Raw genomic sequence first — 26,651 nt, 5'->3', positions numbered from 1 at the left:
GGTATTCTTCTCCGACTCTGCAGTCTCCTCTGTAGGGGCGTGAACGTTTATGAGGCTTATATTTCTAAACTTGCCTCGCAAGCGCAGAGTGCATAGCCGTTCGCTTATGTTTTGAAAGCCGATAACAGCAGGTTTCATTTTTTGGCTGACTAAGAAACCTACTCCGAGCACATGGTTTACTGGATGACCGCTATAATATATGGTGTAATGGCTCTTCTCCAGGAAACCGATCCCTGTCCATCGCATCTCTTGTAACGCTGTTATATCAGCCCTATATTGGGACAGGGTATCGGCTAGCTGCTCATCAGCTTCATCTCTGTACAGGGAGCGCACGTTCCATGAGAAAATACGCAAATCGTTGTTCCTTTGTCGTTGCCGGGTCCGTCGTTTTAAAATCCGTCCGAGGCTCCTATTGTGGCTTCGTAACGAGTTGTTTTCCGTGTTGGGTTGTCAGCCCTACCCAACCCCCAACCTGGAGGACCAGTTGGTACAATTTGTCCCGTTTTTAGGCGCGGGAGACTCGACTTCATCCTTCTCCGTCTGCAGCTTTTCGTCAAGAAAGAGCTCACGTGGAGGTGGAGATAGGGTTTGGTAGTAGAGCTGTTGGTGTTGGTTCAGCAGGCATTTCCCAGGTTTTATGCTCCATCGTGGGTACCAATCCACGTTTCGCCCCGGGACCTATACTACCCTTTGACCACCCCACCCATTAATATATAATATTAATAGTATATGCGTGCCAATCAAGTTTGCGGGTAGTGTTTAATTCAGATAGATATATTTGTACTTTAAACGAGTCGTATTTAATGTACGTATTATATATGTACATATGTATTTATGCTTTTGCGTACGAAGTAAATCGACAATATGGGTACTTTAAATGTATGTACGTACGTCTACATATATGTACAGTATTCGGAAATAGCCAGTTTGTTTTCTTAGGGTAAGGATAATGTACGTATGTCTTGTATGACTTGTAACTATATACGGATAGAAAAATGTGCATTGGTGTTTCTTAGATAAGATGAACATAAAACTTATATACCCCAAGCGCGAGCTTCCAGTATTCCGAATTATTTTTTTTAGGGTAGGGTAGGTGAATGCGTGTACAGAGTGTTATACTCCCGCAACAATACGCTGTCGGACTACCAACTAAACATCAGAGAATTAGCCTGGAACGGTTGTGACACATTACTTCGGGCTGTCCCTCCCGTTCTCCCAGCTTTGGGAGCTTTCAACTCAGGGACTTCCTTTCACTAACGGAAGGGGAAGGTAGGAAAGAGGTCGTTAGTTTAGAGAACCACTTGCTTCCAGTCCCTCCACCGGTCGAGTTCAATATTCTTCGCAATAAAAAGAGCCCGAATGTAATGCGTAACACGACTTCAACTGCCAGCGTACCTCAGCATCTCTCTGACAATGTTGTCTGCAGCGAGCTCCGTGTGTCTGCATAAAGTTGATGACGAAAACCTTCCCATCTTTCACAAGAGAAAAAGGTGTGTTCAGCGTCGTCCGCTACTTCATTGTAGAACACACAATATTCGAAGGCGTCCCCTAGTAATAGATCCACAACATTCGCCATTAGCTACTTAAGGGCAAAACTCCAGCTGCAGCGTTGTCCGCTGCTGCTTTGATTTGCTCGAAGAAGATCATATTCGGGTTGAGCATTAAACCGAGATATTTAATTGCTGGTTTTGACTTTATAGTCAACTCGCCTATCGATATGGGACGCAGGGTCGGGATTCTCCTTCTGGTCAAGATGACTACTTCGGTTTTTTCCAAGGCAAGCTCGAAATCATGAACAGTCATCCATCCGCTTATGCGTCCCATCAATATGCCAAAACTATTTGCGTTTGTTCAACAGTGCGTCCGCCAATAAGTGCGTAAAGTCGTTTGCATAACTTACCAAGCGCGACTCGTCGGGCATATCGAGTCGCTGCAGGATGGAGAATGGATCCCTGTGCTACTCCCGGCGGGATTTCGATCCTCCTTTGCCCTACCAACTTCTCATAGAGCAGAGTATAATCCCTCTATATCCGCAAGCGATAGCTTGGCACGTGGGATGAGTTTTCTAATGTGCCTTGCAAACCTGTCCTTACAAAATTAAAGACATTTCTGACATGAAGCGTTATGAGGAGCACTATCCGTCGAGATAGGCGTCTGTGTGCCTCGGCTTGATGAACCACATCCATGACCTCTTTAACAGTATCCACTGTGAATCTCCCTGTTCTTAACCCGAACTGTATTGGTGATAATGCCCTGACAGGGCGGATCGCTTCAGCGAGTATACTCGTAATGAGCTTTTCGAACACTTTCCCGGCCGTGTCAAGCATATACATCACTTTTCCCGTGCTGATCAGCGCGAGTTTCTCTACCTTCCAGCGACAAGGAAAACTGCCCTCTTTGAAGCAAACGTTGAACGCAGTGAGCAGCAAGTCTGGCCGTTGGCGATATACTTTACAAAGTTGCGCTGCGATACCATCAGGACCTGGTGCCTTCTTCTTTTTCAAGGTGAGAACCGCTTCTTCGGTTTTTTTCATTGTGAACAGGGGCCAATCCTCAACGCTTTCCGCGCTATTGACGTCAACCCGTACGAGGGGTCTGGCGAATAATGCCCGTACAATGTGGTCCATTTGGCCGGTACTTAGTATGGAAGATTTACGCAGAGCCCCGATTTTCCGGATGACAGGCTTATGGCCAAGTCCCCACGGGTTTTCATTCATTCATTTATTACGCTACGGATGCTGATCTATATTCTGCCTTTATGGCGCATGCCTCCATGCTGGCGTGTAAACGTTGTGCCAAACGCGGAGCTTATGACACTCCCTCCATAGGTCGGCAATTTCTGCCCTCCACCAGCACATAGAAGGCTTGTCATGCTAGGGCCCCTCTGGGGCATGGGCATCTCACACGCTCTCATTATCGGGTTCATTCATTTCTGAGAGCTTATATGACTATACAAATTTTGCACCACCCTTTTAAGTGTAGTGGAGCAATATAATTCACCGCATATCTAGATAACTTCGCGTCAATCAGTACAGCCGTTTCTGAGAAAAGCGCGTGTGATAGACAGACGGGCAGACAGACAGACTAGCCAACAAACTAAACCAATTTCAGCAGATTGTACAGTGGGTAGCAATAGTTTTATGGATATCAATATCAATAAATATTTTAATAAAATGTATACAATGATTATGATTTTGGTTTTGCAGAGTCACAATGCTGGTCGACTTTAATAATATTAACATTCCCGAGTACATGGACTCTGAATTTTTCGAAGCTGCCTTTAGAAGTGGATTTAATGACAAGATCGTTAAACTGAAGAATGTCTTCTTTACAATGGGACCCAAACTAGGGGAAAATTATGTCAGTCATATTTACAGAGCGAATGCAACCTACAACGACGGAGGTTCAGACAATAAAATTATATCTCTCATAATTAAAACCGTGCCGAGCGGTCCAGTTGGGGGTCATATCGCAGAAATGGGTGTGTTTACCCGGGAACGCGATGTTTATGTTCATGCTCTACCGGAAATAGAACGCCTGCTTGATGGTGAAGCCATTGTTCCGAAGTAAGATTTCAATACACATTTGGTACACTAGACCTTTACCGCAAACATTCATACAGATTTTTATATTATACGCCGGCGCCAGTTGAAACTTTTGTTTTCGTGGATGTTACACCTCTGGGATATATCCTTGCCGATCGCGTTAAAGGATTAGATGAGGAACATTGTGGATTGGTCTTCGAAAAATTGGCCAAATTGCATGCAGCTTCAATTGCTCTCACTAAAAAGGTAATGCCGTCCGGACGCATATAGTATAATGAAATTTCGCACATTGAAAAAATATGTTTCAATTTTCGAGCTTGATAACAATTACACAGTTGAATACAGATTTTCTTTTGATTAAACATTTTTATTAAATGTATTAATCTGGGATCAAGCATCCGCTTCTTCATTATAAAATTCAGAAGAAGCTGAATTTTTTTATTTTAGTTGTCGTTTATACTAAAAATCCAGTCCATTCCAAATCATGATGAAAATTGTTCGAATTACAGCAACCCCAAATATTACGAATGCTCAGTGAAGACCTTTTTGCTAAAAATGACGGTAACCAGGATATGATGCAAGCAACTTTACTAAATAATTTCGAGCATTTGGCAAAAGTAGTGGAAACATGGCCAGGCTTTAAGGAAACGCCCGAAAAAATTCGCAGATTTATGTCCACAATTCCGCAGAACATGGCCAAATGGTGCGGACCCTCTGACAAAGAAATAAAGGTTCTGGCTCACAATGATCTATGGGTCAACAATATTTTGTTTAAGTATAAAGATGGGAAGCCGGTTGATCTTTACTTTGTAAGTTTGCTATTATTGGTATTACATTTTTCGTTTAAGATGATACTGAAATATTTCTTTTTAAGATTGATTTCCAGGGGTCGGTGTATTCCAGCCCTGGTGTCGATTTCACCCATTTCTTGTATACGAGCCCCCAGTTTGATGTTTTGGACCAAAAACGAGATTTGCTGATCGAAGGGTATTATTACAAAACTTTCAAGTCAACCTTAGAGAATTTAGGATACAGTCCCATTCCCACTTTGGAGAATATTCTTGAAGAAATTGAGAAACGAGAAACAGTTGGTTTTTTCTGGTCTGCGATGAAACTGTTCCTTATTTCTATGGATCCAAGTGATTGTGGCGAAAACAGTTTGGAAAATTTGAATGATAAAGACAAAGGGGACAGAATTCGTTCAATTGGAATGTCTTCAAAAAGATTTGTGTCTACTATGCAATATGTTTTGACAAGAATGGAAAAAATTGGCGTTTTGAATTAAATGAGGTAGTCAAACATAATAAACAGCATTTTTTTATTTATTTGAAGAAGATATTCAAATGTTTGTGGCGCGGCAGGATCTGCAGCATTCGAAATTTATTTCGGATGTTGCGGATGCGGACGGGTAGATGGCGCTGAACTCCGAAACTCTCCACTCACGCGTTTTCTGAACGCACCAGGGGAGTGGAGAACCAGCGGTAAAAAAATGCCGTTGGTTGGGACAGTAAGGACCGCATGGAAATAAGTCGGTCTCTTCTGTTTCCAACCGCGGCAGTGAACACTCGCGTTTTCTCCTTTAATTTAAAATATTGTATTCCGTGGCAACTTGGTAAATTTCTCGTTAGAAAGTTTTATCTCGTTTAAATTGACGAGGGTTGTTGGGTATTTTAGCGGTTTAATATTTGTTACTAATATTTTCCACAAATTTTATAAGAAACAACTCTAACAAAATTGCCATCCAAAGATTTGTTCAAAACAAAGCGGAAATAATATATTTACAATACAAATATAAGTTGCGTGATTTGATTTTTAGTTATACAACTGTGACTAAATTGGTGACCCCGAAGAAGAGAAAACACGCAGCCCCGGCCACAACCATCGCCACAACAACAGACGCCGCAGCTACAGCCGACGAAGCGCCTACGGATAAGCTGCGCCGAGCCCCGGCCACAACCATCGCCACAACAACAGACGCCGCAGCTACAGCCGACGAAGCGCCTACGGATAAGCTGCGCCGAGCCACGGCCACAACCATCGCCACAGCAACAGACGCCGCAGCTACAGCCGACGAAGCGCCTACGGATAAGCTGCGCCGAGCCCCGGCCAGTGGCACACCCCGCCCGAAGAACAGCATCCTTGGGAACTCCAGCATCAGCCGCGGCAACGATCAGCAGTAGCCCGAGGATTCCAAGTTTAAAACCAATTTGCTAAAGTGGTTTGCACTAATTGTTATTTATATTATTAAAAATTTAACAAGTGACAATAATAAAAGTAAAATCGCTGCAAGAGACGGCGTTGAAGTGTTTCGCATCGCGGGTTCTACATTTCCTGGGTGGTTTTGGTCTGCGCTGGAGAGCGTCCGCTTCGGTTGTTGTTTTTCTCGTTTCGTGCATGCATTTGTGGGTGCGGCCTGCCGTGTCGGTGTAAAGTTCACCGCGTTTCAGTATAAACTCACCGCGTTTGCATCTCAATCTCGTACTTCTCGGTAAGAAAAATGTCGTTTGACAATAAAGACGCGGCAGGCCCATCGGACCCACAAGTGACCGCCCTCGCCGTACGCGTTCCTCCGTTTTGGCGGCGGAACCCCGAGCTGTGGTTCGTGCATTTGGAAGCACAGTTCCAAATGTCCGGCATCACATCGGACGCGACCCGTTTCAACTACGCGGTGGTCGGCCTGGACGAAGAGTCCATACTTCTGGTGTCCGACGTAGTGAAGTCGGCATCGTACTCTCAGCTCAAGAGCGAGTTGATCAGGCGCCTGTCGGCAAGCGAGTCGGCAAAATTAGACCACTTGCTGGCGGGTTTAACGTTGGGTGATCGAACTCCCAGCCAATTGCTTCGTGAAATGAGGCAATTGGGTGGGAGCAAGATCGGCGACGACCTGATCAAGTCGCTCTGGCTGCGTCGGCTCCCGGAGGGCACCCAGGCGATCCTAGCCTGCGTCTCCGGTTCCTTGGAGGAACTAGCAGCAACGGCCGATCAGGTACAGGAGGTGTACGTTCGCCCAACCATAGCGGCCGTTCAACCACCGTCGGATGAGGTCAGCGACTTACGGCGCGAGATCGCGGCCTTAACTGCCAGCGTGGCCGAGATGCGGGCGACGTTGGACGCTCAGCGTTCGAGTGCCAGGTCGCGAGCTCGCTCACGGTCTGCCACACGAAAAGGGCGTTCGGGTAGCAGGTCGTCAAGACAGCCTGCGGACCAAGGTATTTGCTGGTATCATCGTAAGTTCGGAGATAAAGCGACAAGATGTACGCTACCTTGCAAATTCGCGCCTACCGCAAAAAACTAGGTCCGCGGGGGGTCTTGGCGACGGCCACCCAGAGCGCAGCGCCACGTCGCCTAACTATTTTCGACCCCCTCAGCAGGCGCAACTACCACGTCGACACGGGTGCGGAGGTTTCGGTTCTTCCCGTACCCCAGCATCATCGACTATATCCACAACCCCTCAAACTGGCGGCAGCAAATTCCTCCCGCATCAATACATACGGGTACAGGCAAGTGGACGTGAGTCTTGGCTTGCGTAGGACGTTTCCGTGGCGTTTCATCCTGGCGGATGTCAGCTTCCCCATATTAGGCGCAGACTTCTTGTGTCACTATGGGTTGCTGGTGGACTTGCAAAATAAGTCCCTTATAGACCCCACAACCAAACTAAATTCGTCGGGCCAAATGGTATCTCACGCTGACAATAACCTTTCCGTTCTTTTGGAAGACATCTCCGACTCTCGTGTTCGGACACTCCTCCAAAAGTTCAGCCAGATAACTACCGAGTGTAGTCTCTCGAAACCAGTAAAGCACAATGTGCAGCACCACATAAATACTACTGGTTCCCCGATTTTCTCAAAGGTGCGTCCTCTACCACCCCAGAAACTGGCTATCGCGCGGAAAGAATTTGAACAACTTGTTCAACAGGGTATCTGCAGGCCCTCAAACAGCTGTTGGTCTTCCCCTTTACATATGGTCAAATATGTCATTAGATTAGGTGGCGTTGGTTGTTAGGTTATGCTTTTAGGAACATTTGGAGGTGATTGAATTTTTGAATTGACTCGAACCTGTCCCTGGGTTCCAGAATACCGAAGCATATTCAAATGGAGGTCGCATGAGTTAGCACAACACAAGAACGTAAGGGCGGCGCTGTGAAATACAAAACCGCATTTGAAAACTTTAGAACTTCTTCTTTTTCTTCAGCCTTTGTTCCATTCACAAGCGGGGTCAGCTCGTTGTGATCGGTTTCGCCATATGGCTCTATCAAATGTCTGATCTGGATGCAATCCCGAGGCTTTGAAATCCTCGTCCAGCGTATCAAGCCATCGTTGTTTTGGCCGGCCTTTTGGTAATTTACTATCGACTTCGGTGTCCAGACCAATCTTGGCAAGTGAGTTCACATTAGCGCGAATTACATGACCATACCATCGCAGACGCCCCTTTTGCAATGTTTCCACGATTCGTGCAACTCCATAACAATCGCGGATATCCTCATTTCGGATGTGAGCAACACAAACAACAAATTTTAGATTTGACAGGTTCGTTGATACGTTTATCACAAAGAACACCAGTTGTGGAACACACTTTATCCAGATCGCATTAATGCGTGAAGCAATTTCATAGCACAGTTCAGTTCATAAGCATATATACAGGGTGCTCATATTTATCATTTACCATTGTATTTTTTTGGAACATTTCTTATAATTTTTGTTCGATTTCTTTTATAGATAATGTGTCTTTTTCCAATTTTTTTTAATCTGTTAATTGTAGTACTTTCAACCGTTCATAAACGATAGAACCAATTATTCTTTACAGCCACCACAACCACCATGAGACTGCCACAAGGAGGGGGAGCATATGCTCTCAGAGGACCATCCCGGCTCCCATGGTACCAGATAACCTCCGGTGGGGCCTCGTGGCAGAAGTCACTTCAGATGAGTCCCTTGCAGGCATCAGGCTCTCCTCGGGTACGTGGGGACGGTATTCCCCAACGGTTTGACTAGATTTCGGTTTGTTCAATTAAATTATTTTGCATTAAAACTAAAGGCGAGTTTCTTTACTTGATGAACGCGGCAGTCCATCATATCCTTTTTTTATAACCTCGGCCGGTGGTAGTGGTCAAAGGGTAGTATAGGTCCCACGGCGAAACGTGGATTGGTACCCACGATGGAGCACAAAACCTAGGAAACGCCTGCTGAACCAACACCAATAGCTCTACTACCAAACCCTATCCCCTCCTTCACGTAATGACCGCTGCGAGCTCCATCTTAGCGAAAAGCTGCAGACGAAGATGGTTGAAGGCGGATCTCTCGCGCCTAAAAACGGAACAAATTGTACCAACTAGTCCTCCAGGTTGGGGGTTGAATAGGGTTGACAACTCTGCACGGAAAACCGAAATTACGATGCTTCGGGAGGAACCTCGGACTGGACGGATAATACAACGACGACCCAGGCAACGCCAAAGGAATAACGATTTACGCATTTTCTCATGGAACGTGCGCTCCCTGCACAGAGATGAAGCTACCAAGCAACTAGCCGATACCCTGTTCCAATATTATTGTCTCAACCCGACGACGTTCGCTAGCCAACTGAAAAATCGGTCTCTATCCGAGGCACATGTTCCCTACTTCTACACACTTCCAGCGATTGTCCTACAGTCGCTGCATTAGCACCACCACATGCTTCCTTCTGTGTATAATCGACGCCCGCCACCGCTGAGCCGCAAGCCTTTCCGACCGCATGTCGCCCAATTGAAAGTCGTCTCGCCGCCGATACCAACTCAACTGTGAAGCTGACGAAGGATGGCTCTCCTTACAGAGTGATAGCTTCTTTCAAAGTGACATATCCCCACGCCTTCGATGCTATCGTCCAATCTTCCTTTTGGCCACAAGAGGTCTTCGTCAAGCCTTATCATAGGACTAAGCTTCGTGAAAATTTCCGGCCCGCCCACCTGCCTCGCCGAATTTGAATGATTCCGACAACTATATGCCCTTTTATCAAGATGTAAGGGATCTAAGGACCAAGCTGTCGGATTTCAAACTGTCTGCCTTCCAACATCATGTCAACTGCATTTCTGAAACCTGGTTGGATGACAGGATTTCAGATTCTGAGCTCTTTGAACTTTACTCTGTCTTTCGTTGTGACAGAGACTGCGCTGCGCTTGGCAAGACAACTGGCGGAGGCGCGCTAATAAGTCCCCTCTCCGTGCCGAAATCATCTTTTTCTCCTCCTACTCCTACTACGATTCTGTCACTATACGTGTCTTTCCACCAAACGTATGTCCCTTTATCATATTGTGTGTATATTTTCCCTTCCTAAGCCCGCCTTCTCTGTACGAGGATGTCTTCGACAGATTATCAGGGGTTCTAATGGTTTTGTTTCCCTCACTTCCCTTCATCCTCTGTGGCGACTTTAATCTTCCTGGCCCGTTACTCCTGGCCTTCTCTCCCTGCCTAATAACTTGACCCACTCTTCCCTTCCTCTATCCACTTTCATGTACATCTGTGGCGCTCTCCAGTTAACCTTTCTAGAACCCACTTAGATCGCACTCTTGACCTTGTCCTCTCTAACCTTCCTGTGCGTTGTCTTTCCCAATTCCACACACTTTCTATACTATTTTATGTGATCTTCTCCCTTGTTACGATCCCTCCTCTCCTAAGTGCTTATGCTCTTACCCCGTCTGGTGCACCACTAAAGTTCACAAAAAACTATGTAAAAAACAGACTGCGAAGAAGAAGTTCCTGTCTTCTAGAAACGACGCTGATTTAGTTTTTTTCAAATCTCTGCGTTCCTCGGTCAAATCCTTAATAAGTAAGTCCAGAAACGAATATTTGACCAGTCTGAAAGTCTCACTGAAGCGTGGAAACCTGAAACCTTTCTGCTTCCACATTCGCAACTCCGGCTGCCCTGCCCAGTTATCCCTTCCGTCCATTAAATTCTCTGGTTCCTCAGCTAACTCCCCCCAACTATCATGTGATTTACTCTGCCGCTACTTTCGTCAGTTTATGTTCCCCTTCCTTCCTCCGAATCCCTCCCGATAGTGGATGTAGCCTGCTTCGCACCGCCTACCATTCCCCTTCTTACCCCTACCCTTGTCGAGTACCGATGTCGCCAATGCCGGACTTGGCTACGATGGTTTTCCAAACCTCTTTTTGCTCAAAACTGGTAAGGCCATCTCCCTTCCCCTATCTCTTATTTTCAAGAAAAACCTCGAAGAGAATCATTTTCCTGGCTTGTGGCAAGAGGCTCTTATCATCCCCATACACAAAAGTGGCGTAAGTACGCTTGCCGAAAATTACCATCCCATTTCCCTCCTCTCCTCCTGTTCCAAAATCATGGAAAGATATGTCAGCGACTGGTTGTCCGCCCACTTTGGCCAACACATAGTGAAAGAGCAACACGGCTTCGTTAAACGTAGGTCCACTGGATCCAACCTGCTTGACTTTACCAACTTTGTCCCCAAATGTCTAAATTCACGGCAAGAAGTGCATACCATGCATGATTTACAGTGTCGCCGCTGACGACATCACCTGCCGTTCTGCGTCTTATAACACACGTAGCGCAGACATTTTCAACGTACCCATTGCAGAGCTCGAAGTCTACTTTCATTCCCCGATTCGTAGGCTTTGCGAAATTACAACGCAGAACAGCTTAGTCCTTTTAGCTTCTCTACTTGAAATAGTTTTAAACGTTTTTCCTTTCTCCTCCTCCTGAGGACAATGCCCGTTAAATTAAATAAATAAATATAGGGCTGGTGTAACAGCATCACAGGAGACGCGTTGGACAGAGACCGGTTACCTGGAGAAGAGTCGCTGCACCATATATTGTATCCAGTAAACCATGCGCTCGGAGTAGGTTTATTAGCCAGCCAAGAAATGAAACCTGCTGTTACCGGCTTTGAAAACATAAGCGAACGGCTATGCACTCTGCGCTTGCGAGGCAAATTTATAAATAAAAGCCTCATTAACGTTCACGTCTCTACAGAGAAGACTGCAGAGTCGGAGAAGGATACCTTCTACGAGGCAGTAAAACGAACCCTCGAAGCCTGTCCCAGATATGATATCAAAATCACACTTGGGGATTTCAACAGCTAAATAGGGACGTAGCCCGTATTCAGGCGATACGTTTGCTCTCACAGCTTACATCAAAATACAAATGATAACGGACTGCGGATTATTCAATTAGAAGTGTCACACCAAATGGTTGTTGGAAGTATCTGGTTTACGTGGAAAGCGATACACAAACATACGGGGGCTCTCCAGACGAGACCCCTTTCAACCAAACTGACCACGTGTTGATCTGATGCCGCCACCCCTCAGCCTTGATAAATGTCAGAACATATAGGGGGGGGCCAATATAGACTCGGATGACTATCTCGGTGGCATAATGCCCCGAGCTTGAATAACAACACCACCTAGAATCCCTTCTGACAATCAGGTGAGAGTTCACACTGAAGCCATCCACAACATAGCTCTCCCCAACCCCTATAAGGTGGAAATGGACGCCGCAAATACCGCAGCCAATAGAGATCTTGGATATGAAACATCAACAAATTATCTTCACAATCACCTGAAGAACGTTGTCACACCACAGACATACTTGGCCCCAGTCGCAAAAAGAGTCGGAACGGCTGGTTTGACGATGAATGTAAGCTAGCAACGGAACGGAAGAATGCAGGAAACAGCGTAATGGTGGATTCTTAAAGGACGCGGGCACGCGCGGAGACTTTTCACGAACTTCGGCGAGCGGAGAAGCGACTTCACAGATGGGAAAAGAAAGCCTGGAAGAACCAACAGATCTATGAACTCGAAAAGTACAGGGAGCAACCGCACCAGGTGCACAAGTTTTACCAACAAGCCTGATACACCTCGATGCTCTGCCTGCCGAGACAAAGAGAGAATCTTATTTCCGACAGAATGGGCATATTGGAGCGATGAGTTGAGTACTTTGATGAACTACTGAACAATCAGAGCATCGATGAGCTGGAGGTCCAGCCAACTGAAAACGACGGACAAATACTGCCACTATCGAGTATAGAAGAAACAGTCCGTGCAATTCATCGGCTTGAAAATCATAAGTAGCCAGGAGCCGATGGAATTCCGGCCGAATTGGTTAAATATGGAGGCGACTAATTATACCAAGGGGTTCATCAACTTGTGCTCAAGGTGGGGGCAGCGAATCAATGCCTGACGACTGGCAAAGAGGCATTATCTGTCTGATACATTAAAAGGGAGATATCACACAGTGTAGCAATTATAGAGGCATCACGTTGCTGAGTACCATCTATAAGATATTCTCCGCTATCTTGCTACGCCAAATAGCCCCATACGCCCAGAACACCATTGGCCAATACCAAAGAGGCTTCACTCCAGCCAAATCAGTAACAGATCAGATTTTCTCTGTGTGGCAAGCGATGGAAAAACTGTTGGAATATGGACATGTACCATCTTTTCATCGAATTTAAAGCCGCCTATGATAGCATAGCCAGGGTAAAACTTTACACGGCCATGAAAGAATTCGGTATCTCAATGAAATTGATAAGACTGACTAGGCCGACTCTGACCAATGTGCGAGGCCAGATGAAGGCAGCAGGATCACTCTCAAGATCATTCGACATCAACAACGGTCTACGACAAGGGGATGCCCTATCATGGATCCTCTTTAACCTGACCTCGGGAAAGTGATCCGTGATACTGAGGTAGATGCAAGGGGTACGATCCTCTTTAGGTCCACCCAACTACTGGCCTATGCTGACGATATCGACATCATGGCAAGAACAACCCGAGACGTACTACCTTCATCCAAATCTAGCAGGCGGCGCGAGATTTTGGGCTTCACATCAATGAAGGCAAGACAAAGTATATGGTAGCAACATCAGCACCAAAAACCAATCAGCCAACAACATCAAACCGTACTGGTCAAACGGGAAGAGTAAAGATATTAGACCACAACTTTGAGACCGTTGATAATTTCTCCTATCTAGGGTCGAAAATCACAACCGATAACAGCTACGATGATGAAATCCGAGCAAGCTTGTTGGCAGCCAACAAATCCTATTTCAGCTTACAAAAACTGTTCCGCTCGAAACGTCTCACCATAGGGTCAAAGCTCTTACTGTACAAGACAATGATGCCAGTCCTCATGTATTCCTCGGAAACTTGCTAAGGGCAAGACAAATTGCGAACTCTTGGCCGCATTCGAGAGAAGAATCCGAAGAATTTTTGGCCCCACGCTTGAGGACGGACGATTCGCTAGCCTACATAACGACGAAATCTATGAGCGATGCCATTACCGTCACTTTTTGGATAAAATCCGGTTCAATAGGTTAAGGTGGGCGGGTCACTTAATCCGTATGGATGAAGATGATTCAGCCCGGAAAGTCTATAAGGGCAATATGTATGGTAGAAAAAGAAGACGAGGCAGACCCTGCCTAAGATGGAGCGATGGCGTAGGCCAGGACTCCAGACAGCTTTTGGGGACATTGAATTGGTGGACCTCGGCGCAAAACCGGGATGTCTGGAGTTCCTTATTAAGGCAGGATACCGGTTGTTGCGCCGTTGATGATGATGATGATGAATTTTGTTTTGATCTTGTAGAGACCGTGATTGTGAAAGCTGCACTGTGAAAGGAAATAGTGGTTGAAAAAAAGGCAGAGAATCGAAGAAAGACATGAAAATCTAGGTAGCATCCATCTAAACTATTTCAGTAGTCTTAAAAAGTCAAAGTGGAAAGTAAAGGGAGGAAACAGAAGAGAGAAAGCTTCTTCAATTCAGTGAGAAACCTAGAAACCGAAAAAATGGAGGATTCTATTTGGCAATTGCAAGAGCAAATACGGGGAAAAGACCAGAAAATTCAACAGTTAGTATCAACGCTTCAGCAACTAACAGCGAACCAATCAACTCGTAACATAAAGAGAAAATATTGAAAAAAATTAAATATATGACCAATTTCACGAGAACTGGAGATACATCAATAAATAAATAAATAAATAACTTACTACTCTACTATTGCTGGTAAAAATATTATTGAGTATGAAATACATACTCCTGCCCCTGTAGAAATTAGCCCACAGCCATTAAAAACTTTAATAGGATGGAAATTCGGAACACAACAGAACAGGAAGTATCAATTTATCATATAATAAGAACTGATTTGCTCGATAATCTCGACGCACTTGTTGACCTAGAAGAGAAAACTGTGACTCTCAACGGGAAAGCATTAAATTCATAAATGACCCTTAACCAAATCAGCGCTTTAGCAGAGAATAATAGCGACCGCTTAATAGGTTAAAGTTGGACCAAGTTAATGCGGAGGAACAGAAGGAAATAACAAAATTAACATAACAATTTGCAAGCCTTTTCTTTAAAGAAGGGGATAAGTTTACTAGCATCCCTAGTATCCAACATGAAATCCAAACCACAACAGAAAGTCAAATCAATTCGAAGTTATATAGATACCCTCCTAAGCATGATGCCGAAGTGACGAGACAAATAGCTGAGATGGAAGAATAAGGCATTATCCGCGAAAGTAATTCCAGATGCTCAAGTCCTCTCATTATCGTCCTTAAGAAGTGCGACAATTCTGGGGAGAAAAAAATGTGATTAGTAGTAGATTAACTAACTAACTAACTAAGTGAAGTGACAGTGGACTATAAATTCCCAATTCCCAATATTGACTCTATTTTGGATAACCTGAGAAAAGGTCTATATTTTTGCCTACAATCAATCTGGCTTAGGGGTATCACCAAATCCTGGTAAAAGGGGTGGGTTATATGAGTTCTTAGGAATGTGGTTTGGCCTGAAAAACGCTACTGCGACGTTTCAGAGGCTTATGAACAACATTCTTAGAAGTCATATCAACTGGATTTGTGTCGTGTACTTTAATGGTATACTCATTTTTAGCATATCCTTACAGGAACACATAAGACCCTTAAAAGCAATACTCAAAACACTACAAACTCATAAGCTAAAGATACAAATTGACAAGTGTAACTTCGTGCAAAAAGAAACAAAATTCTTAGAGCAGGACGGTCTAAAACCAAATCCGGAAAAGTGGAAGTCATCCAATCATTAGGACTACTGAAAACTTAAAAACAAATCAGAAGTTTCCTTGGTTAAATTGGGTATTATGACTAAATATATAACAAGTTGGGAAAGGTTTTGTGTATTGCCTGTATAAGCATATTTGAATGGTAATCTGCCTCATTTGTACTTAGCTCGTAATCTTTATGCATTTAGTTGATCAGACCATTCACTTTAATGAGGCACTGCTATTCAAAGTTGTGAATGCAAGAAATTTGTGCAAAACTGGCAATTCTGAACCATTATAACTCTGTTAGCAATGGTGCGATTTCCACCAAACTTGGTAGTATTAAGCTATCTAGTATTGCCTATTTGACTACAATACTAGAATAAACTTAAGGTAGGTTCCCAGGCAATTTCAAAAAGATATAGTAATATACTGTTATTAACTTTATCTAAATAGGTATCGGTATGGAGACTATTTTGAGGACTATCTACCATGTGCATGGACCACTATCTTTGCACTCCCCATAAACTCAACGTGGAACTATGTTACTCACTGTGTGCAATGGAATTCACAAGTCCTACCTTTCTACCAAATTCCGTATCAATAAAAGTAACCGTTTCTGAGATAAAAGGGGTGACAGACAGACAGAGGGACAGGCAGACAGACAGACAGTAAACCGATTATAATAAGGTTTTCTTCAGATTTAGGTACACTATTGAATGTCGAAGATAGGGAAAATATTAGCAATGTGATGTTTTTCAAATGGAACTCCGCCGTGCTATTAACATAGTACGCTAGTCCAAGCCCAGGTAAAGGAGAAAGGTTTGAGGCAACGTACTTTGTACCATCTTCAGTAAAACAAAAATAAAATGCTGAGATCGGGGAAAGAGATAAATAAAGTATAGTTAGAGTTATTTCCCTATGCTCAATCAACACGGCCATTGATTGCCGTCCTGCGAATTAAATCACCGATAAAGCAGCATGAGGAACGAACTGGTCCGCCGCGCATTAAATGATGGCGATTTCGTGAAAAGATAGAGGAAATAATCTCACGCGATTACCAACCATTACGAATGTGGAAGAATCGTGGAATCAAATTAAACACAAGCCGGGTAAGCGGTACATTAACCGGGATACTTGGCTTTGGAATGATGATGTTGAAATGAAGGTCCGTGAAAAGAAATGCCTCTACCACAAATTTCTCGACAATAAAACGCTCACCAAATAGCAAATTTATAAGAACGCCAACCGAGAAGCAAAGAAAGCGATCGAAGTCACCCGAGCGAACCATTCCAAAAATCTTTACGATGAACTGGACACTCGGGATGGCGAGGGAGATCTGTATCGACTTGCGAAAAAATATAACGAACGGACACAGAATATCGAAATCTTCTGTTGCTCAAAAACCGCCCAGCCGAAACGGATAGATGGCGAGAATACTTCGAGCAGATTTCAACTGAAGAATTTGCTCATCCTCCACTTCCACAATCATTGCCCACATTTGGAGCAGTTCCACCTGTCAGCGCTCAGAGGTGCTCAGAGGTGGCGGCGAGGAAGATGGGGCGGCAACCCTATCGGCCAAACCAAAACCAAGTGGTCGAGGAGAACTTCCATAGTGGTGGCACCGGGAGACGCTGTAATCACTTTAGTTTGCCGGCCGTGATTCAGTAGGCGAATGCTCCAAAGGCCTAATCGGGGCGATCAGACCCGAGTCTGCACGGGGACTCATCTGAAGTGGCAAATTGGTCACGAAACCTTACCAGGGGTATACTGGTACCATGGGAACCGGGAAAGCCCCTGCACTCACATACTTCGGGTGAACTCCCGTGGTACGTGAGGGCAGCTCGGTTATTTGCGGTTGGCCCACCTAGTGGGAGTTTCATGGTGGTTGTGGTTGTGCTCAAGCGAGAAGAGACCTTCGGGCCTCGACGTGGTGTTGTACTCCATAGTTCGGTAGAGATTTTGGTAATTCTTGCATCCACCAGTATGAATGCTAAGCCATGCACTTGGTATAGACTGGTACCGTTGTTGCTTGTCTCAGCGGGGCTCTGTTTGTGGTCACAAAATCAATCCGTGTCTGAAGAGGACCGTAGGGTTAAGTCTCACGACAGGTACCTACGTTAAACACCATGTAGTTAACTGTCAGCGCAATTGAAGTCGGGGAAGCAATAAAACGAATGAAATCGGGGAAAGCCACAGCCAACACTGTGGCTCAGTGAATTCTTTAATGGGTTTATTCAGGAAGGTAGAGCACCATCTGACAAGCAAGAAAGTATCATAGTTCCAATATGGAAAAGACAGGTAGTCCAGCAGAATGTTCAAATTTCCATCCGATCCGGTTACGTTTTCATGCCATGATGATTTCTGAACGCATTTTTGCATCCAGATCAGGCATTTGATAGAGCCAAATAACGAAACCGAACACAATGAGCCGACCACGCTTGTAAACGGGACAAAAGCTGAGAAAAAAGAAGAAGATGTTTGTCAAATGGTAAAGCATGAAAGAATTCGAAATTCGAAAAGTCAAAAACACCGGAAGATATAAATCAAATTATCAATGCTGACATTTATCATCATCATCAATGGCGCAACACCCGGTATCTCGTCTAGGCCTGCTTTAATAAGGAACTTCAGACATCCCGGTTTTGCACCGAGATCCACCAATTCGATATCCCCAAAACCTGCCTGGGGTCCCGACCAACGCCAGTTATTAATCTCAGGCAGGGTCTGCCTATTCAGCCGGATTTTATCCATAACCTTACGGTCGTGGTATCGCTCATAGATTTCGTCGTTATGTAGGCTACGAAATCGTCAGTCCTCATGTAGGGGGCTAAAAATTGTTCGGAGGATTCTTCTTTCGAACGCGACCAAGAGTTCGCAATTTTTCTTGGTAAGACTCCAAGTCTGTGAGGAATACATGAGGACTGGCAAGTCTTGTACAGTATAGTAAGCTAAAGCGGGCTCTGTTAGCAGCCAACAACCGTTTGCGGATTTCATCGTCGTACCTTTTATCGCTTGTGATTTCCGACCCTAGATGAGAGAAATTTTCAACGGACCGAAAGTTGTAGTTTCCTATTTTTAATCCTTGCATTCGACCAGTGCGATTTTCTGTTATTGTTGGTTTGTGTTGGTTTTTGGTGCTGACGTTGCCACCATATACATATTTTGTCTTGCTTTCATTGATATCCAGCCCAAGATCTCGCGCCGCTGTTCTGGATGAAGGCAGTTTGTACGTCTCAGGTGGTTTTTTTCATGATGTTGATATTTTCAGCATAGGCCAGTAGTTGGGTGGACTTGAAGAGGACGGTGCCCCTCGCATTACATCCGCATCATGGATCACTTTTTCCAGGGCCAGGTTAAAGAGGACATACCATAGAGCATCCCCTTGCTTTAGGCGGTTGTTGGTGTCAAATGGTCTCGAAAGTGATCTGCTTTTATCTGGCCTCGCACATAAGTCAGAGTCAGCCTAGTCAGTCTAATCAATTCCGTCGGGATACGAAGTTCCCTCATGACCGTGTACAGTCTTTCCCTGGCTATGCCGTTATAGGCGGCTTTAAAGTCGATAAAAAGATGATGCGATTGATGTCCATATTCCAACAGATAATACCTCATCGCCAGTCGTCAGGCATTGGTTCGCTATTCCACACCTTGAGCATAACTTGATGAACCGCTTGGTGTAATTGGTCGCCTCTATATTTAACCAATTCGCTGAATTTCCATCGGCCCCTGGTCACTTATGATTTTTAGATCGATGAATTGCGCGGACTGTTCCTTCTATACTTGTTGGTGGCAGTATTTGTCCGTCATCTTGATTTGGCGTTACATCCAACTCACCGATGTTCTGATTGTGGAGCAGTTCATCAAAATACTCAATCGCTGCAATATGCCCATTCTGTCGGAAATCAGATTTCCCTCTTTATCTTGGCGGGATGAGCATCGATAAATGTAAAAGTTGCGCGTCTAGTGCAACTGGTACTTTCCGAGTTCACAGACCCGTTGGTTCTTCGAGGTTTTCTTTTTCCGTGTGTGAAGTTGCTTCTCCGCTTCCCGGAGTTCGTGATAAGTCTCTGCGCGTGCCCGCGTTTTTTGAGAATGCAACAATACTCCATGTGCGTTCCGTTGCTAGCTTACATTCAATGTCGAACCAGCCATTCCGACTCTTTTTGCGGCTGGGTCCAATTATGTTTATGGCCCTATTATAGATAACGTTCTTCAGGTGGTTGTGAAGATCATTTGTTGATGCTTCCTCTTCAGGATCTCTGTTGAGTGCGGTTATTGCGGCATCCATTTCCCTCCTTGTAGGTGGAGGGCTGTGCTGTGAATGGCTTGTGTATTCACTGTCACCTGTTTGTCAGAGGGGATTCTAGGTGGTGTTGTTACTACGGCCCGAAGCATCATGCCAAGGAGGTGGTGATCCGAGTTTATATTGCCCACCGCTGCTACATCAGCCCTATATTGGGACAGGGTATCGGCTGTCTGCTTGGCAGCTCTATCTCTGTACAGGGAGCGCACATTCCACGTTCGCCGTTGTGTCGCTAAACTAGCCCGAGGCTCCTTTTGTGCCTTCGTAACAGGTTGTTTTCCATGTGGAGTCGTCAGCCCTACCCAACCCGCAACCTGGAGGGCCAGTTGGCATAATTTGTCTGCAGCTCTTTGTTAAGAAGAGGTGGAGGAGAAGGTAGAGCTAGGGTTTGGTACTAGAGCTGTTGGTGTTGGTTCAGCAAGCGTTTCCTAGGTTTTATGCTCCATCGAGGGTACCAATCTACGTTCCGCCAAGTGACCTATGCTACCCTTTGACCATCATGAGATTTTTACTATAATAAACAAGTCGGGAAACCGGGGACAGCTGGACACTTGAGGTAAGAAAGGTGGTGTGTGTTTCTTTTGTAAAAAGATTTGAGAGGACATTTGTACCGTATATATGCATATATTAAGTGAGCATATCCACTTTCGGGTGATATTGACATTCCAATGCATTGAATGCATTTGGAAAGAAGCGACAACTTTGACATATTATAACCCTGTTAGTAATAGTGAGGTTTCCACAAAGCTTGGAAGGATCATGCTCAATATTGTAGCCTGCATTGCTGTAAAATTTCGTGGCGCTAGGAAGAACTGCCAATCGCTTAAAATTATAGAAATATATCATACTTTATTAACTATATTCGAGCAGTTATTGGTATGGAGGGTATTTCGAAGCCTAGGCACCATATAGTGGCAGTCTCTTGACTTTATTCAGATTTTTTGGTTGGGTAGTTTCTGAGAATCTGTCCGTTAAAGAAATGATCACTTTCGCCCCTCTCCCTCCCTGAAAACCCCACCTTTCTAACAAATGTCATGTTCTGGCTTCGGAAAGTACTAACCGAGACTTTTGATTTGATACCCCACATGACTATATTTGGTAAAAAAAAATAAACACCTCCCTTTTGTATGTATGGGGACCCCCCCTTAAATTCGACGTAAAAGGATGTAACTTACTGTACGCGTAGGTGTTCAAAATTCCCACCTTTCCACCAAATTTGGTATGAATCGCTATAACCGTCTCCGAGAAAAATGCTTATGACAAACTGACAGACAGACAGTAAACCGATTTTAATAAGGTTTTATTTTACACAAAACCTTAAAAATGATTTTCTTACTATCGTAGATTGATTTTCCAACTTTGGATCCGGATATTACCTACCAGACAAAACCCAGCAAACTATAATAAATAATCTGGAGGAGCATTTCACTAAGATGGAAAAACCAAACAAAATAATTGCTGGAAATGAAACTAATACGATTCATGTAAAGGGATTTTTAAGAACAGAAGCAGTTGCAATAAATGTAATAAAGCCAAATAGCCACACTGGTAACGCAGATGTGGAACGTTTCCATAAACACTAGTGGAAAAATTTAGGACGTGTGGTTGAACAATTCTAATCTATCACCGAAACAAGTTGTTCAAAAGCCAAAGGAAACAACAACATTAGATATCCCTCAACGATTAAATGTACCCGATATGAAGTGCAGAATCATAGATTGGACTTTAGAAAGAGAGAAAATGTCAAAAAAGCAAAAGAAAAGCATTTAAAGACATTAAATGCCAAACGAGAAAATTATGAAGAAAGTAGGGCAACTGGCTTGACAGAATACTGTAAAGTTGCTAGACACAGGGAACAGCCTAAATTTCGAAAACCAAAACTAGGAAAATTTCATGCCACAAACATCAAAAGGAAATTTTTTGTTGAGGATACTGGGAGTCCCGAGTCTGCACCGACTTGGTGACAGACCGGCCCACTTGGAAAGCAACTAATAGCCGTGATAGCTCTATTTCTGATGGACAGATAGCAACCGCAAAAAAAACAGTGAAGGCAGGACCAAAAGCGGAGATTCTTTATCAAAATTTAATTTAGGAGCGATGCAGCTATCGTGTAAGGAACAGAATGGTTAAATGACCGGATAATAAACTTCTACACTAATCCTATAGTAGATCGAAGCATACAGAGTAAAGACTTGCCAAAAGTATATGGAATGAACACATTTTTAAGGTTTTTGTTCACAAAACAACATATAGTTATGGTGGATATGAAATGAAAGGTCTCGATTAGTACTCTTCGAAGCCGTTCTTAGTTTTGAGATACGTTAGAAAGGCGGGGAGTGGGAGGGGTGGAAAGTGATGATTTCTCAGAAACAACTCAACCGAAAAATCTGAAAAAAAAATCATAAAGTTGCCTCTGTATGGTGTCCAGCCCTCAAAATACTCTCCATATCGATATCTTGTCAAATTAAGGTAATAATAGTATGTTTCCATATTTTTTGGAAAATTGGGTAAAAACCCCCCTCAAGTTTATCCCAGAGCTAAAAAAGTTGGTAGTAGTATAGAATATAATATGAAGCATATTATGCCCAGGTTTGATCAAAATCATAGTATTACTAACAAAGTTACAGTAGCTTAAAATTGACTTTACCGTGTAGATTTACTACAGCTAAATAGCAATATCACACTAAAGTTAGTAGTTCGACATACTAAATGTATATACATAGCGGGCTACGTATAAATGGGATACTTCTGCACTCAAATATACTCACAGAAGAAACAAACAAAACCTTTCATTCCTGAAGCGCCGAGCTTCCGGTTTCCCGTTTAGGTTGACATAAATTATTTATTACAATATACTAATTTTGATCGATACATTTTATAGGGGCGACGTTTTGAAAGCAGAGTGATTTAAGAAAGTTGATGATTTATTCCTGTTAACATTTATAAATGTCAAAAATAACTGCTATGTTTTGAAGCATAAGTATAATAACTCATAATTATAATGAATAAAAGTACCTGAATTCAATTTAATCGTCGTCTGCAAGAGGGGTGATTAAGTCCTCCGAAATCGTATTTTGTTTCAAATCTTTAAAATAACTATGGTATATTGAGGGTGTCCAGTTATGGAACCGTCCGAACCGTCGCCATCTTTTAATGACCAGCATAAATCCTGGTTCTAAATAATAATAAACGAAGATGCATCTGCGCATCTTCTTTCCTCCGTATGACCCTTATAAATATTTCGGTCTTTATCATTTTCCATATCTCGTCATGCCCGACTCAGGTCAAATGTTTTCTTTCACAACATGTCCTGTTGTTGAATAATAAACGAAGATGCATTTGTGCATCTTCGCTGCTCAGAATGACCCTAATAAAAGGATAGGATTTTACGTAGATAAGAGCCATATCTTAATATGTGTTATGTATTAGATAGTTTCATAGAAAATAGGGAACATATGTATATTATGTAAACAATTTAAGGAAATATAAATACGAGGTGACCGAGAAGGAACCTCAGTCTTGTTTTCGATATTACAATTGTCTTGTTTCTATATCACAGTATGGAAGTACTAAAAGAAACAACTGAGTAACAAATACACACTAAGTGTTGTTACTTAACTGTTCTTCCATCTTCCATTTTATCTTTATACTTTGCTGAAATAACAGAACGAAAACCGGTATATAAAGGATCCATTTCTGTTTGTGGATAACTACTAGGTCTCCATTCTTTGGTGACAGATCCAAAGCTAGAAATTCATCTTATTCATTTAAAGTTAGTTTATAAAACATTTTATAGGGAATATCATGGAAGAATCTTATCCATTGAATTTTGAACCAATTAGCTTCATTTTGGTCAGTATTTTTTATTCTTTTTGAAACAGATTTTTCCAATGATTGTATTGAAATATTTTCTTTCATCTTATGTACAGTGTACAGTCTTTTTGTATGTATGAGGAGCCCCTCGCAAATACAAAAGGCTGCCACTTGCTGTGTGTTAGGGGGTTCACAGACTACACCTGTCAAATCTCGTGACTGACAGACAGACATTGAATTGATTTTAATTAGGTTTAGTTTCACACAAAACCTTAAAAATAGTGTAACTTGTTTTAAGAAACTGTTGAACTGTTAGAGGTAGCAGTTGCTTGTGCTTTGTTGATTTTCTTTGTCTTAACATTATGCAGAGATAACCGACATTTTCGATTTTTTTTCCTTCTTTCTTTTTTGACGAATAAACAGCCAAATGAGCACACAATAATAAAACAACAATTTGATAGGAAATCGAATTCATAATGGCCGGACGTGAAAGCAGCACCCGCATAATATTTACCTTATTTACACTGAACACGGTCCCCACTAACCGGCATTCCGACGCCAATAATACCAGGATTTCTCCGTTTCATCCCGCTTAACATCAATTGTTCTCACTATGGGGTATCTCCAGTGGATTCCGGAGACCCGCAGTCAAGTTTCGGGTATATACTATCTTTTTATCAACAACCCATCTATATATGTTTCATAACTGGGTCCCCGACAGAATCAAGAACTAAACCGTTCATATCCAAATACACGAACGGTTTGTGTTTTATCGAAATACCTGTCATTTAGGTAGAACGCTTGCGAAACCCAAGGGTTCTCCCGTGTGAAGCGTCGATTCTCGGCACAGTAGCAGCTGGATACACCAACTCATTAGGTACATAGTGTCCATACTTGGACGAAACAGTCCTGATAAGTCCTGTGCAAGCGGGCAGACATTTCCTTTCAAAGATTCTTATTTTCTACATTTGGCTAGCACTCAAGTTAAACCAAATAAGACACTCGTAGATGGGGCTATCAGATCATCAGGGAACTACCTTTTCGGAGATTTATTAAACTCAAACAAGTTTAGTATCAAATACTGCAAAAGTGTAAGCACAGTCATGTTTCCTACTGCAATCCATTCAGAACATGAAATTGTCCTTTCGTAGTAAGATTTCCATCTGTGATGACAAAGCACTTGCCGCGCAGCGATACGGGGTGGTTGGGAAACTCACACTTCATGAGCCCGAAGATCAGGCCATCCAACCAAACGATATCAAAGTCCCTCTTCATGCCTATAGGGCCAGCGTCTACGCCCACCATTGTTAGTCCGCCAGCTAATATCAAACGCCTTTGTTATTGCATGTATTGTCGAATGTCTAAATCGAACTCTGAATTGTGCATTCGACAATAATTCCTTTCTCTTGATATGCCAATTCAAGACTTTCAATACCGAAACCTCCAACACCTTGCTGATGTTAGGCAGCAAACTGATTAGTCAGTAGGAATTGTTTAATAGATTATTGAATGGCTGCAATAATTCCGAATAGCAATGTCCGGTAGAAGCGGAAAGCCATCCATGCCGGATCTCGTCTAAATATGGAGGTTAGTTTCCTACATGAGACAAAATAATCAAACAGATTATCAGTCGAGTGATTTGAACTCAACCAATATGAGATGATGAAAGTCACCTTATCTCCGATAGATTTTGTTGACGCGAGTAAGCAGGAGGCTTTTCACTTATTTGAGCCTTTTTGTGGCTGCATCTTCATATCCATTCATATTATTCCGAGGTTTAACTTTAGGGACGACTTGTTCAATTTTATCCAGCGGCAAGTTCAGCAGCTTGAGAAAATACTGAAGTATTTTCTCGTTGCTCAAGTTCCTGTCACCGGGCGCAATTGTGCTGTCGTTTTCACCGTCAAAAGGATGGCGTTCCTTTTGATATCTGTATAAAGTTCAGCCTGCGGACGTCGCTGTCCATCGGCGGAAGGCGAACTCTTCCTTCATCAAACAGAATAGACTATAGTTTCTGTCGAGAATTCCTAAAATTGAAGTCCAGGCGCGCGCCAGCAATGCGCAAATCCAGGTAGCGATTTGTTTTGGGCAAGGGTTTAGGTATTAGCTTCGACATTTGTTGAAAGGGGAGTATGGGCGGTTGAAATTGATCATATCAAGTCTGAAAAAAATCAACAGACTGCCACTATATGGTGCCTAGACTCCAAAATACCCTACATACCGAAAACTGGCCAAATAAAGTCAGTAATAGTATATTACTATAATTTTTCGTAATTGTCTGGAAATGCCCCCTAAGTTCACTCCAGTACTCCGATCTTGCAGCAAAGTAGGCTATAATATTGGGAATGATCTTACCAAGTTTGGTGGCACAACAAAGTTATAATAGGTCAAAGTTGTCGCTTCTTTTCAAATTCAAGACATTGAATGTCAATATCACTTGAAATTGGATATTTTCACATAATGCATAATATAATGCACACTCAAATGTCTTAATAAAAGGAATGCACAAAACCCTTCATATCTGAAGCGTCCAGTTTCCTGTTTCCCGACTTCCTTTTTTAATTTTTTTGAAACATCAAGATGTAACTCACCCAGTTTTCTCTCTTCAGAATAGTCATTGCCGCGCTTGCCACTACCGCTTCCAACCTGGTTAGCACCCTAGTCTACGACATCTGTAGCGCCATCGTTATCACGGCCTCGCGCATGATCAACTTGATGGTTTTCCATGTCCTCCATGCAGACAGATTTGGCTCTAAAATTTGCTCTTCCTCAAGGAGTCGGGCTCCTCCATAGCTGCGGAAGGTTTCACTTTTTCCCAAGCGGCCCTTGCAGACGGCGTACCCACTTCCTCGCTCCGCAGAATTTCCGTTTTATATTGATATTTGACTTTTTAGATCTTCTAGTGTCTTCACCAGCTTGCCATTTCTTCTTTCAAGACTGACTACCGTTACTTTCGCTCTTTTAAGACCTGGATC

General features: G+C 43.3%; 1 protein-coding gene across 2 annotated transcripts in view; it reads left to right on the top strand.

Annotated features, from left to right (window-relative positions):
- LOC119656824 overlaps positions 1–26,651 on the top strand; it is a 64,934-nt gene that overhangs the window by 14,245 nt on the left and 24,038 nt on the right. The window contains exons 2-5 of one of the 2 annotated variants that reach the window (XM_038063467.1): positions 3,207–3,566; positions 3,623–3,791; positions 4,055–4,354; positions 4,420–4,847. The exons of the other annotated variant lie outside the window; for it this stretch is intronic. Coding sequence (XP_037919395.1) covers positions 3,214–3,566; positions 3,623–3,791; positions 4,055–4,354; positions 4,420–4,830 — 1,233 coding nt within the window. The 5' untranslated portion in view covers positions 3,207–3,213 and the 3' untranslated portion in view covers positions 4,831–4,847. Of the gene's footprint in view, positions 1–3,206; positions 3,567–3,622; positions 3,792–4,054; positions 4,355–4,419; positions 4,848–26,651 lie in introns of those variants that run through there. 2 annotated transcript variants of the gene reach the window in all.

This window comes from Hermetia illucens, chromosome 5 (assembly GCF_905115235.1).
Source record: "Hermetia illucens chromosome 5, iHerIll2.2.curated.20191125, whole genome shotgun sequence".
Taxonomy (NCBI): Eukaryota; Metazoa; Arthropoda; class Insecta; order Diptera; family Stratiomyidae; genus Hermetia; species Hermetia illucens.
The sequence above is the reverse complement of the archived record's forward strand: the minus strand, read 5'-3'. Positions and strand labels throughout refer to the sequence as shown.